This window comes from Acomys minous (genome assembly GCF_964271855.1).
Source record: "Acomys minous genome assembly, chromosome: 16".
NCBI lineage: Eukaryota > Metazoa > Chordata > Mammalia > Rodentia > Muridae > Acomys > Acomys minous.
The window spans coordinates 6256738-6270943 of NC_140498.1; the positions used below are offsets into that span (position 1 = coordinate 6256738).

Sequence of the window (14206 nt, forward strand, 5' to 3'; positions counted from 1 at the left end):
GAGACCCTGTCTTGAAAAACACCAAAAAAAAAAAAAAAAAAAAAAAAAAAGAGCGTGTATGAAGTGTTGGCATTTGGGCTAATTCCTGAGTCATTTGAAAGCCTCTGGGTACAGAGTGTTCCTATAAGGGAACAGCCAGTCCTAGCCTCAGGCTAGCTTGAGGTCTGTGTTTTTAAGAGACAGAACAGAGGCTGGAGTAATGGCTCAGCAATTAATAATGCTTGCTTCTCTTGTACAGGATCCAAGTCAGTCTCCAGCACCCATGTGAGACAGCTCACAAACCATCTCTAACTCCAACCCAAGGAGATCTAACACTTTCTGGCCTCTTTGGGCACCTGCACACATGTGCATGTACAGACACATATACACATAATTACAAATGAAAATAGGTCTTTAAAAAAAAGAAGAAGAAGAAACCAAAGTGAGTGAGAGTGGCACAGCTGAAAGCCCTAACTTGTAAGTTGTTCTTAACTGTGAGGCAAAAGTTTCACAGGTCAAAGATGCTAGAGCCATCTGGAGTCAACTCCGTGTGCCAGCATACAAGTAAAAAAGTGCCGAGTGCTTTCCCATGCCAAGCCTCACAATCACAAATCAAAGAGGACCTGAGAGCTATCAGAGTCCAACCCCACCCTGGCCACAGTGAGGATCTTGTTGGGACTGTGTGAGGCAGATGGGTTTGTCTTTTAAGGACTCCTTCACTGTCCATCTGATGCCAGTGAAGCAAAAGACAGAACTCTCGGGAGAACTGAAACATTACTGTACTGTCTGCCCACGAGTTCCGTTTTGTGACCTCAGCCCTGCACTAAGCATAGCATGGAGCTCTTAGGCATAAGGACTGGCAGTCACAGGTTACCAACATGGAAAGCGCATAAGCGCCAGCCCATGGTCTCCATTCTAAACCAGTGGGGGGGACTGTATCCTGGAGCCCGCAGACACCAGACCGCTGCTACTCCAGTCCCGCATGTAAATGATGTGGTTTTTGCCTAGGCATGCCCACATCCTTCCATATGCTTTGAATCACCTCTAGGTTACATCTCACATCCACTACAACGTAAATGGTACACCAGTCATTCAGACTGCTGTCCGGGGGATGGGGGGAATGACGCGAAAAGTATGGGCACGTTCAATTCAACTGAAACTTTAACAGTAGCGTCAGCCTAGGCCACTTGCCTTTTCACACCCGGAATCATGGAGGCCAGCTTCACAGGTGCAGCCTGGACCCCACTCACCTGGTCCCTTCCGCGCTGGGTCAAACGCATTCTGCCCTTCTACCCTTGGTACACTGCCGGGAAGGACTCGGGCCCCTCCAACATCTGTTTATTCGAGCCTCTCCTAGAGTGAAATGCTTTGGCGTCTCCACCTGACTCCCCCTCACTTGATATTTGCAGTCGGATCTCACAAAGCAGCAGAACGGCTTCAAAATCACCCTCAAAACCTTAGAGGACAACCTGCTGTCCCGCCTCTCTTCAGCCTCAGGGAACTTCCTGGGAGAGACAGCCTTAGTGGAGAACCTGGAGGTCACCAAGCGGACGGCCGCAGAGGTGGAGGACAAGGTACAGCCATCCACTGTGGGATGACGGGACGCCCAGGCCGGATACTCGTTTGGTTCCTGCTTTCCCTGCTCTCGGTGCTTGAGTCTGGCTCCTGTTTCCATCTTCCCAAGTTTCTCCTAAAAAGCCTGTGCACATATGGGCAGCCAGCACTACCTAGATGCAGTGGGTTGTCAAAAAAAAAAAAAAAGACATAAAGTTGGGAGGTAGACATGGTGGGAATGATACAGGAGTAATTGGAGGAGAAAAAATGGGGATGTGAATGGTCAGATTCTTTATATACATGTGTGAAACTCATAAGAATAAAGAAAAATCATAATTTTTTCTTTGTTTTTGAGACAGGGTTTCTCTCTGTGTAGCCTTGGCTGTCCTGGACTCATTTTGTAGACCAGGCTGGCCTCAAACTCACAGAGATCCACCTGCCTCTGCCTCCCCGAGCCCTGGGATTAAAGGCAAGTGTCACCAAAACTGGCTGAAAATTTATAAATGTTTTTTTAAAAAGTCGTTTTAAAAATATAGGCATGATCCTGGAGTGGCCCCCGCCCATCCTGGGTTACAGAGCTTTGCCTTCTAGAAAAGGGTTTTGATATTGCCACTTCCCAGAGCACTTATGTCTGAGTGTGGTACCCTGTTTTTTTCTGCAGGGAAGGATGCCCACAGAGAATGCCTTAGTTTATGGAATTGTCCCAAAGCTGAATAAGTCGAATGATCCAGATGTGATTGTGTCCTAAGACAATCCACTGGCCTGACCCCCCCCCCAAAAAAAAACTCAAGGTCTGGTTTTAATGAGCAAACATTAGTAACATACATACATACATACATAGTAACATACCGGGAAACTCAGTTCTCAACCACAATATCCTCCTGGGAAACAGTTACAGTACATAGCTTCTTTCCCCCCATGGAGACTAGAAAAGGACTCAGCTCCTCCCCCTTCCCACCAACCCTCCAGGCATGCGCAGGCCCTTCTGCGTTTCCTGCCTGCCCAGATCAGACCAGTTGTGAGGCTGGCTCTGGCGAGGACTCCACACATCTGCAATGGGGACCAGGAGCAACATGTCTCCAGATGAGTGTGCTGACCGCGCCCCCCCTTTCTGGGAGTCCTCCAAACAGGAAAGGCTTTGTTCAAAGTAAAAGACAAAGAAAACAGAAAATAGAAAAGCCTTGCATGCATGAGGCATGGCCAACATGTTAAAAACAGAACAAGTGAAAAGCCACAATCAGTTCAGTCATCCCACTCGGAGCTTAGAAATGGCTGATGATGATGTTGGAAAGTCTAACCTAGCTCGGTGGCTGCCCTGTGACCAAGGTTTTCTTGGTCCATCATCTTGGCTGCTACATCTGCAGATGGGGCCACGCAAGCCTGAAAGTAGAGAAAGTCCACAGCTCTGGCCTAGAGAGACCCAGATCACACAGAGGCCGTAGGTCAGAGGGTCAGGCTGGCCTTGCTGATCTTGCTGCCTCTTAACCATTACTTTCCTCATCATTTCTTTAAAATCAATGCACTACTGCCCGCCATATGCCATATGGAACATTCTCATCTGTATTGTTTATTGCCCCTTTCTTTTAGTGGGTCTTTTTTTTTTCTTTCTCATACACTTAATAGGTATTTATTTAGCAGCTGATAAATTCCAAAGTCCAGGACAGCAGTTGGGGTTACAACAAGCAGCACGCATGGAAGGGGAAATGGGCATCTGAGGAAAGACTGAACTGTCTGTCAGCAGTGAGAGGAGCTGCTTCATGAAATGGGCCTGGTGAGATCATCTAATTCAGGGTAGATGAAAAGCGTGTCAATAGAAAAATGGAGACTCAGTTTCCAGTGTCATAAGGCATAAGGGCCAAACATAAGTCTACAATTGGTCCATGGGTCCACGTGTGCGACTAGGCGGGGGCTGCAGATAATGAGAGAATGGGACCAGGCAGAAATGAAGGTAGCTCATTTCTAATTGTCTCTATAGACAGTCATGGGGGCTTAACAGCTGGGATATGTTCTGAGAAGTTTATTGCCTGGAGGACTTATGTAGATGTATGTACTTATGTAGACACGGGCAGTTAGGCTGTCAGTGGAGGCAATGACATGATGTGGGACTCCATTATACATGCATTCCGGCCTTGACCAAAAACATCATGTGGCTGTATTTTAGGAACCCAAGAGTCAATCTTACCTGCTACACGTGAGGGACAAGTGATGAGATATGAGTGTTGAGTGTGGGAGAGAGGTGAAAATATATTTATGGAAAATCAGACCAAAACTTGACTAGAGGCATAAAGATTTATGAGCAGTGCTAAGCAGTTGGGGGCACTGAAAACTAACTCTGTCATGACACTGACTGAAAATTATGTGATTTTTTTTAATGCTCTTCTGAGATCCAGCTACTGAACTTAATCAATTTATATTTATTAGCATCATTAACATGTGGTAGCTGGATTTTTCTTAAGAGTTTCTTATTAATTAGTATTTTCCATCTCAGGCATTGCTGTTTGTGTATTCTTTAGCCTTCCACCTCCTCCTAGTGAGTTTGAAATAGACCACAAATCCTTGTAGAATCTAGGCTGTCGGAATCCAGATCTACTTGTGTGGGAGTGTCTTTATCTAATACCTCTCTTGTTTCTCCCCCACTGTCCCATGCTTTGTTTTGTTTTGGCTTTTGTTTTGTTTTCCGAGACAGAGTTTCTCTGTGTAGCCTTGGCTGTCCTGGACTCCCTTTGTAGGCCAGGCTGGCCTGGAACTCACAAAGATCTGCCTGCTTCTGCCTCCCAAGTGCAGGGATTAAAGACATGTGCCACCACACCGGGCCTAATTTTTTATTTACCATGTATAGTGTTCTGCCTGCATGTATGCCTACATGCCAGAAGAGAGCACCAGATCTCATTACAGATGGTTGTGAGCCACCATGTGGTTGCTGGGAATTGAACTCAAGGCCTGTGGAAGAGCAAACAGTGCTATTAACCTCTAAGCCATCTCTCCAGCCCCTGTCCCCTGCTTCTAGCAATCACCAATCCGCTTTCTGCTTCTGTATCATTCATCTTCCAAATTAGTGGAAACACAAAGTGCTTGGGCTTCTTTGCTTCACTTCTTTTACTTGATACAGTTTCTTCCAGTTTCATCTGCTTTGATACCAATATCAGAACTATGTTGCTTGTAGTAAACTACCTCTTGACACGTGGATTTCAACCTTTAGATATGTATCCTCAAGTGGATACATAGATGAATTGTGCTGTTAGTTTTGTTTCTGTTTTTGTTGGTTTTTACTGTTTTCCATGTTAAATCATAATACATTTAAAAATATTATTTTATGTATTTGAGTGTTTATCTGTATATATGTATGTGTACTATGTAGGTTCCTAGTGCTTGCAGACTCCAGAAAAAAATATCAGATCCTCTGGAACTGGAATTATAAATAGTTGTAAGCTAACACATGGATACTAGGGACCGAACCAGGGATCTCCTGCAGTAACTTCAGGTGCTCCAGTACTTTATATACCCTTAAACCATACATAAAACTTCTCCTTCTGCATCCATAAAAAAACATTATTTTAAAAAATGTTTTATTTAAATTTTCCTTGTTTTTAAGAATTTCATATATGTACACAATACAATATGGTCATATTGTGGTATTTTGAATAAGAATGGCCCCCACAGGCTCATATAGTGTCACCAGAGAGTGGCACTATTTGAAAAGATTATAAGGATTAGGAGGCGTGGCCTTTTTGGAGGAAATATGTCACTGGGATGGGCTTTGAGATTTGAAAGACCCACACTAAGCTCAGTCTCTCTCTCTCTCTCTCTCTCTCTCTCTCTCTCTCTCTCTCTCTCTCTCTCTCTCTCTCTCTCTCTCTCTCTCTCTCTCTCTCTCTCTCTCTCTCTCTCTCTCTCTCTCTCTCTCTCTCTGTGTGTGTGTCTCTCTCTCTCTCTCTTTCTCTCTCTCTCTCTCTCCCTCCCTCTCTCTCCCTCCTTCCTTCCTTCCTCCTCCCCGCCCCCAGGGATCATGTTGGACTTCTCCTCTACTGCTCCTCCTTACTTACATGCTCCCACCATGATGATAATGGACTAACCCTCTGAGACTGTAAGCCAGCCTCCAATTAAATGATTTTTCCCCTATAAGAGTTGACTTGGTCATGGTGTCTCCTCCCAACAATAGAACAGTGACTAAGGTACCCATCTACCACCTAATTCCCCCTGAAACTTCTCCCAAATCTTCCTATTCCATCAAACCCCTTCCAACTTCATGTCTTTTATCTTTTTATAACCAGTAAGTCCAGTTATAGCTGCCCATCTGCTTGTGAGTGCAGCTTTATCCTCTGGAACATGGCAAACTAAGTAATCGCCACATCATTAATAGTGCCTCTCCCTCCCAGGCAACCATCCACTGCCAATAGCTCCTCGGGAAGAGGTGTAGCCCGGATATCATCTACTCGGTCTATGCCAAGATCAGGCTGGTTTGCTCTGTAGCTCCTGTGAAAGTACCTATAGCTACTGTGAGTTCCATATTCTGAAGACAGCATTTTGCAATATCCCTCCCCTTCCTCTGGCACTTATATTCTTTCTGCTTCCTCTTCTGTGATTTTACCTGAGCCTTGAATTGGACAGGTAAGTGTGGTGTGTGTGTGTGTGTGTGTGTGTGTGTGTGTGTGTGTGCTGTTTAGAATTGAGCACTCTATATCCTCTTCTCTGGACTAAAGCTTCTCTAACCAAGGTTGAGAGCAGCCAGGTCTGTGGGTGTAAACATAAATATTTAGAAGGCATTTTTGGTGCTGTGGCCATTCAGCAAAATCACAACAGCAGGTCTTACCCTTTGCCCTCTCTGGCCATGGATTTCGACTAGAATTAATGTAACAGGTATAAATGCGCTTATAGAAATGAGGCGGGCCTCAAATCCAACTAGAAAATAGTTGGTTACCCCCATTGACAGTCATGCCACTATTGCATGAGTAGACACATCTCACCTGGTAGGTCAATAGTGCAGGATGTAGAGCCAAACATTAAGTAACACCATTAGTGCTTTTCTCTCAAGCAGCCACATAGTACTTCCCAGTACCGTGAAAGCTGGCCAGTAAGGACAAACTTTCCTGTTTGGTTTGAGGTTGATATTTTTATGTCCTTGTAGCCATTGTGTTCTGTCATCAGCAATAGAATCTTGCCACGCAGTTGTGGTGAGTAACAAAAGCAAGAGAATAGCCTGTGTTGTTTGGGGGGGGGGGGGAACCTCAGGGGCCTCTTTGAACAAATAACTTGCAGGGAAGTATTTTATGCCTCATACTGTGATTTTCATCTGTTAACCCCTGTCTTCTGGAATCAACATTATTCACATGTGCAGAGTAATTCCGTGTCAACTCTTTTTTTTTTTTAGTTTTATTTTGAAACTAGTATACTAACTGCTGTGTTTACATAAGGCTCCTTCATACATCCTTAGTTCCAGCTAATAGCAGTTCTAACTATAGTGGGATTGTTCTTTCTTCACTAATTTTTTTTCTTTATCCTTCTTCTCATACCTTTTGATGATTTGAAAAATGCTCACTATAATTTATTTTAACTTTTTTTGCTTATATGTAAAATGTAACTCATTTTAAATGTGACTTTAATATATATGTTTCAATGAGGAACGAAATTAAGCAATATATCTAGCATCTTCCCAAACAATTTTAGAGTACTTTAATTTCAATCATTTCCTTGCTTCTTTCATTATTGTTTCATAATGTATCCTGTGGGCTATTATTGCCGTGAAGAGTTTGCTTTCAATCTAATTACTATTCTTTTATAGTTACTGTATACTTTCCCATTGTTTTTAATATTCTGTTGTCATTGTTAATGTTCTAAGATTGCACTGTATGGTGATGATACATCCATATTTATCATACTTGAGAGAGATATACCTCTTCCAAATAAAAGCTCTGATATTTTGTTGATTTTTGGAAAATTATTAACTTTAGACATTACCTCTCCTACATTTCCTTTATTCTACAATTATTTCTGTTAAATTTATTTAGATTTTCTCATCCTACCTGCCAGTTCCTATAAATTTCAGTTTTCCACCATTGGGTCTTTCTCAGCTGATTTTAACCTTTCTTTCAGTTTTATTATTCTCTTTTCAGCTCTGCTATTGATCTCATTCACTGTTTAATCTGAATAACTGTGCTATTTTCAGGCATTCTTATCCACCCTTTTTCAGGTAAACCTGTTCCTTTTTCTCTTAGGCTTTCTTGTGTATCTACTGCTCTAAGTATACTCATTTAATGTTGTTTTTAGGTTGTTTAATTGTCTTTAGGTCTTGATATACTAACCTTTGTGGGGTTTGTTTTTGGGAGGTGGGGGTTATTTTAGTAGATAAAGGGTCTTTGTTTTGAACCTTGGGCTTTTTTTTTAGGTTCACTGTTCCAGAGGGTTAGAGCCCATGGCCATCATGGGAAGGAACATGGCAGCAGGCAGGCAGGCATGGTGCTGGAGCAGTAGCTGAGGGCAGACACCCTGACCCACAAGCACAAAGCAGAGAGAGTTTACTGGGAATTGCATGGACTTCTGAAACCTCAAAACCCACCCCCAGTGACACATCTCCAACAAGACTGCGTCTCCTGTTCCCTAAAGTTCAACCAAGTGAGAACTAAGAATTCAAACTTATGAGCATAGAGAGACAATTCTCTCTCTCTCTCTCTCTCTCTCTCTCTCTCTCTCTCTCTCTCTCTCTCTCTCATTCAGACCACCACAGTGCACTTCCCAGCCCCCACAGCTTATGGCTACATCATCATAATGCAGCGTTCCTTTAGTCTGATTTCCAAAGTCCTCAGAGTCACTCACAGTTTAAAAGTCTGGAGGCCAAAATTTCTTCTGAGACTCACAGCGATGTCTCAGCTATAATCCCCCTTACATACTTCCAGGATACAGTGACACAGGATGTATATTAAAAGAGATAAAAATTGGGTATAATGATGAAATACTGGACCAAAGCAAAGCTGAAACCCAGCAAGGGCAAACTCCCAATGCTGTAGTTCTATGTCCAATGTCAAGGGCTTTTATGACTCTTCCCTTCCAGCCTTGCTGACAGCAGCACGCTTCTCTCTTCTGCTGCTGGTTCCACTTCTGTCTGCAGCTGTCCTTGGCACACATCCCATACCTCTGGCATCTTCAACATCCTATGGTCCCCAATACAATTCGTTTTCACAGCTTCACACTATGGCTACTCTGGGTCTCCATGCAGGGACTTTCTTACCACACACTTGGCCTCTGCAGCTTTTGTGAGCCACAGGAGCAGATACACAACCCCTTGACTTCTGTATCCTTCACAACCCTAAAGCTAGAACCACATGGCTGATGCTGCCAAACTCTGCTGCCTGCTTGGGATGGAACTGGCCCCCTCCTTGATTTAAACTTACATACTCTTTGATTCGTTGATGCACATTATTATTTTTTATTTTTTATTTTTATTTTTATTTTACAAACTGCAAGATTAGTTAGGTCTTGCAATGAAAGCACCACTCCCTTTGCTTCGTTTCACATCAGGCCTCCCTTTATCTTTCTAGAGCAAGCATTGGCTCCAACCTTAAATTTCCCAATTCCCTTTCTTTTTCAAACTTATCATTTTGTATTTCTTCTTTCCCTGCTTGATCCTTTACATCGTAAACCTTTACAAGTATTATTACTAATAACCAAGTGACAGAATCAATATTAGACTGTCTTGAAATCTCTCTCAATGAAATTTGTCCTATACTCTTCAGTTTAGCCTTAAGCAGATTCTTAGAACAGGGGTAAAAAGGAATCATATTCTTTGCCAAAATATCACAAGAATGGTCTCTAGCACAGGTGCTAATATTGATCTCCTCTGAAATCTTTTTTCCTTCGAAAACAAACATGGTCAGGCCTGTCTCAGCAATAGCTCACTTGATGGTACCAATTTCCTTTGCTGCGATAAGGTATAATAACCAAGGCAACTTAGAAAATAAAGCATTAAATTTGGCACCCACAGTTCCGGAGGGCTAGAATCCATCATGGTGGAGAACATAATGGCAGGCGACCAGGCATGGTGCTGGTGTGGTAGGCAAGAGCTTCAAGTTTGATCCACTAGCACAAGGAAGAGAGAGCTTGGTGAGAGTGGCATGGGCTTTGGAAACATCAATGTTCACACCCAGTGACACACCTCCCCAAGCAAGGCCACGCCTCCTAATCCTTCCCCAATGGTTCCACCAACTGGGGACCAAGTATTCAAACGTGAGCCTATGGTGCCATCCTCCTCCCGTCCACCACAGCTGCCAACTGTAGTTTGTAATCATGAGACCTAAGAGCAAGAATCGTGATCATTGCTTTCTCCTGATGGACTCTCCAGTTCCCAAGAGTTCTATCTTATTTTGGAATCTAAGGACAAATGAGTTGAGATCCATATGTAGGGACACAGTCTTACAGAAATATGCCTCCTGGAAACTTAAGTCTCGTATTACTATCTGTGACAAGAATTTTAAAAACAAAATATTCCACTAGAAGAGACTTTTCTTGTGACTTAATATAGAACTATTCTATTTAAATTAAGGAAAGAACTAAGCTTATAGCTCAATGTTGAAATGCTTTCTGGCATGAACATGACTCTGGAACCAACCCCATCACCATCCTCTCTCTCTGTCTCTCTCCCTCTCTGCCTCTCCCTCTCCCTCTCCCTCTCCCCCCCCCCCACACACACACACAAACACGCACACGTGCTCTCACAAGAATGAAAATTATGCTGTTCCTCCTTCCTGGATTCTACTACTTCTTACTTTCAAGTGATATGTATTTCTTGGTTTTCCAAGAAACTGTCTCGTTAGACATGGTGCTTAGAGTTTCCCATACTTCCCAACAAGAAGAGCTGAGACTCTCGCTGTGGATAACTGGGAGTGTATAGACTTCTTTTATACTTGAGTTCTACTAAGGACTACAACAGTGACTTTCTGAGCTTCTGCCCACTTAACCCCGCCCCGGTTCACTGCACTCCACGTACAGACAGGTTCCTATTCCATGGAAAGGCCAGGCTGCTTCCCAGAAGTCCTGATTGCTTTGAAGAGTGGACTGCAATCTGTGTTTCCAGGTCCAGGAAGCCAAACTGACAGAAGTGAAAATCAACGAGGCCCGAGAACACTACAGACCAGCAGCTGCCAGGGCATCTCTGCTCTACTTCATCATGAATGGCCTCAGCAAGATCCATCCGATGTACCAGTTCTCCCTCAAGGTAACGTTCACCTGGAGTGCTCCGCAGAAGCGTAAGTTAGCAAAACAGGACCACGGGAACTTACTCACCTTCTGCATTAGTGACGGCAGATCTTCCAGATCAAACCAGGGAAGCAGCTACATTGACTTTAGACTTGTGTGACAGCCCCTTCCCCACCTCTTTGACTTCATCTTATATAACTTACTGTAACAAAAGAGGACGCTTTTGTGAATCTCGGCCTCATTTGTTCAGCAAGCAAATCGGGTATCCATTAATACTGGATGATGTGTAGCAGAGGATACCAAAACAAACAAACAAACAAACAAACAAAAACCTGTGAGAAGTTATCCCATCCCCAAAGAGCTTAAAATGTAATGGAGAAGATCTAAAATGCATATTGTATTTATTGATGAAAGACCAACACTAAAAGTAGGATAGGCCAGCATTAAATTACTTTTCTTATTATCCTAATATTCCCAAAGCTACTACTTAGGGTTGTTGAAATACCCATAAAACTAAAGTTCTTAGCACATTTGAAGTGCTGACTAAACTTATCTTACTCATGAAAAAATAAAGACCTATAAATTTTTGGGACTCTCTGAAAGTACATCTTATCCCCTAGTGCATTCATCAAAGGGCCATAATTAAAGAGGCATTAAGATGCCATGGGTGGGGGAGTTCTGAACAGTGTCATTGGTTTGAGCCAACAAGAAGAAAGGTTGTACACACACACACACACACACACACACACACACACACACACACACGTGTGTTGAGAGAGAGGAAGGGAGAAAGAGAGAGGGAGAGAAAGAGGAGAGAGCCATAAACACAAGCATTTCCCTCACACTGGAACTTGAATGCAAACAGAGAGCACACTCAGGTCCATAAAATATTTCCACTTTAATCAATACGTGAAAGCCAGGGTCAGGGTATAGGGCTGGTGATGAATAACTGAGAAATCCTCAGGCTTCTAATCCTCAAGGCTCATTTAATTGGAAATGGCATGTCACTATTTCGCAGTCTCTTTCTTATAGCCTTGAGTCTCTGTAGCTTGGATAAACAGAAATTATGGTATTTTATAGTTTTAAAAATAAACATAGGCTTATATTCCTATCATAAGAACATGCAAGAGAATTACAAGATAGTAAAAAAGCCAGCATAAGAGTAGCATAAGCTAACGACAAGAGGACACCCTTAGTTCAAGAGTAGTTGGAATTCACTGTACGTACCAGGAACCTGCCACAGTGATGCTTTCTGAAAACAAGAAGTCACATGAAACCCATGAATAAGTGTTCAAAAATATGTTGTAAGTTGTTTTGATAACATTCTGATGCAGGGGGCTCTGAAGCGTGACCTCCAAAAAATGGAGGGGTCACCTAGCATGATTGGCACACCTGTAATGCCAGCCTTAAGGTGTGGGCCTGGGGTACAAAGACCACTTTACGACACAGAACTTGTCAAAAGAAAGAAAGAAAAAAATGTATTCCAGATCATGATATTGTTGTTAAGAATGTCAATGACAGTTGTTTACTGACCAACTTAATCTTTGCAAACAGATTTAAATGTGCAATGATTAAGTAGCTGTGAAAAGAACTTGAGAAATATAAAATAACAGAGAGGGGGGAGAGGGGGAAGAGAGAGGGAAGTCAGAGGACTTATCTGGGCTCCAGGGACACTGGGCTCAAATTGGGTGTACAGATATACATTCATATATCCATAAACAACAAAAAAAATTTAAATAAATCTATCTTTTAAAATAACTACAATCATAATAAGGAAACTTGAACCTAGCCCTAAGTCCTAGGACATACAAGGCCCTAGGTCTTATACAGAGCTCCTTAAAGCATTTAACTTTTAGTCCCTTGTCTGAGAATCCCTTAAACTTTTTATAATATCTTTCAAGCATCAGTGGATCACTGTCCTCCACTCCGTGTTCTCAGGTATCTATAACAATAAAGACATGGGTGGGATTCTGAGAAAAATGAGCCAGCCCTACTCTCAGAGTGCTCGTGTCATTTTCACACAGTGGGAAGAATGTCTTAAAATACTAATATGTTAGAATACTGATTTAGCCCCTAAACATTTCAGAACAGCTGCTAAGGATCTATCTTCGAGGGTAGCCAGAGTCAATGATGAAGCCCTCTGTTGGGGAAGCTGTAAATGTGTGATCAGGCCAGCCCCAGAGCACCAACAGGGAGAGGAGCTGGCGGCCAAAGTACACTCAGTGCAAAGTAAATGCTGAATATCGCCAGGGTTTATACTTTCTCTGAGTGTTTTTCTGGATTATGAATTGTCTTACTCAAATTCAGTAGCTCAAGGTTCTTGGCTGACCACTGCCTTTGGATAGAATTTTAGAGGAAACAGGCACTGATGACGTGGAGAAGACACGCTATCCTTCCTAACCATTCTCTGTGCCTGCCCTGTGAATGGAAGCTTCATACATTGCTCTTTGTGGCCAAGGGGACATGATCAGCCTCTAATGAGCTATTATTTCATTTAAAATCTACCAAGGGAAGGTAAACCTCACAATGGGTTGGGCTAAGTACAGGCAGAAGATCTGCTGAGATCATCAGCAAAGGAAGAAATCTTCCCAGGGCTTTGTTAATAAGAAACGCCTTGTCAGTGTGAGACAGAAGGCTACATCATCTCCCATTCTTAAAGGAAGAACCCCAAGACTCAAGCCTTACATGGCTTCCACATAGGTCCAGATACTTGATGTTATAAAGACTGGAGGGTTTTCATTTTACTACTTGGAGCCACAAAAAGAAAACTAGAGAAAGGAATAGAGGTCTGCAGAGCTAAGAATTAAGTCAAATTATATATTGGTTTTTAGTTTCTTTAATTATTTGTTCTATCTGTATCACACTTAAAATATAGTATACCTATTGTTTGGCTGTGGGTCTCTGCATCTGTTTCCATTGGCTGCTGGATGAAACCTCTCAAAAGGTGGTTATGCTAGGCTCCTGTTTGCAAGCATAGCAGAGTGTCATTAATAGTGTGAGCGGTTGGCTCTCTCCCATGTGGTGGCTCTCAAGTTGGGCCAGTCATTGGTTTGCCATTTCCTCAATCTCTGCTTTATCTTTATCTATACACTTCTTGTAGACAAGAAAAATTGGGGATTGAAAGTGACACTGCAAAAAAGGGCAGTGGGATTAAAAGATACTTACAAGGTCTTATGAAAATGAATGCAAAGCTAATAGAAACAAATATATGGCATCTGAGATTCTTATTGAGAGGAAGAGTCATAAACTAAAATAATTCTCACAGCCTACTACGTGCCAGGGTCAGTTTTAGACAGTAACGTTATTCAGAACATGTCTCTGCGCCGCAAGAATTTTGTCATCTAATAGATGACATCACTATCTCAAATAGTCATTGTTGGCTGCATCATCTTTGTATTTAGGTCATTATCCAATAAAAAAACATATTGGCTCAAGTCCTTTGGCTACAGTACATTTCTTTTTCATTGATTTCACTAATCAATGCTGA

At 42.5% G+C, this 14206-nt stretch overlaps 1 protein-coding gene across 3 annotated transcripts in view; it reads left to right on the forward strand.

The window, feature by feature from the left end:
- Positions 1-14206, forward strand: part of DNAH9 (dynein axonemal heavy chain 9) — a 318017-nt gene that overhangs the window by 258099 nt on the left and 45712 nt on the right. For all 3 annotated transcript variants that reach the window (XM_084761565.1, XM_084761566.1, XM_084761567.1), the window contains 2 exons: positions 1389-1553; positions 10598-10738. In XM_084761565.1, coding sequence (XP_084617691.1) covers positions 1389-1553; positions 10598-10738 — 306 coding nt within the window. The remainder of the gene's footprint in view (positions 1-1388; positions 1554-10597; positions 10739-14206) is intronic.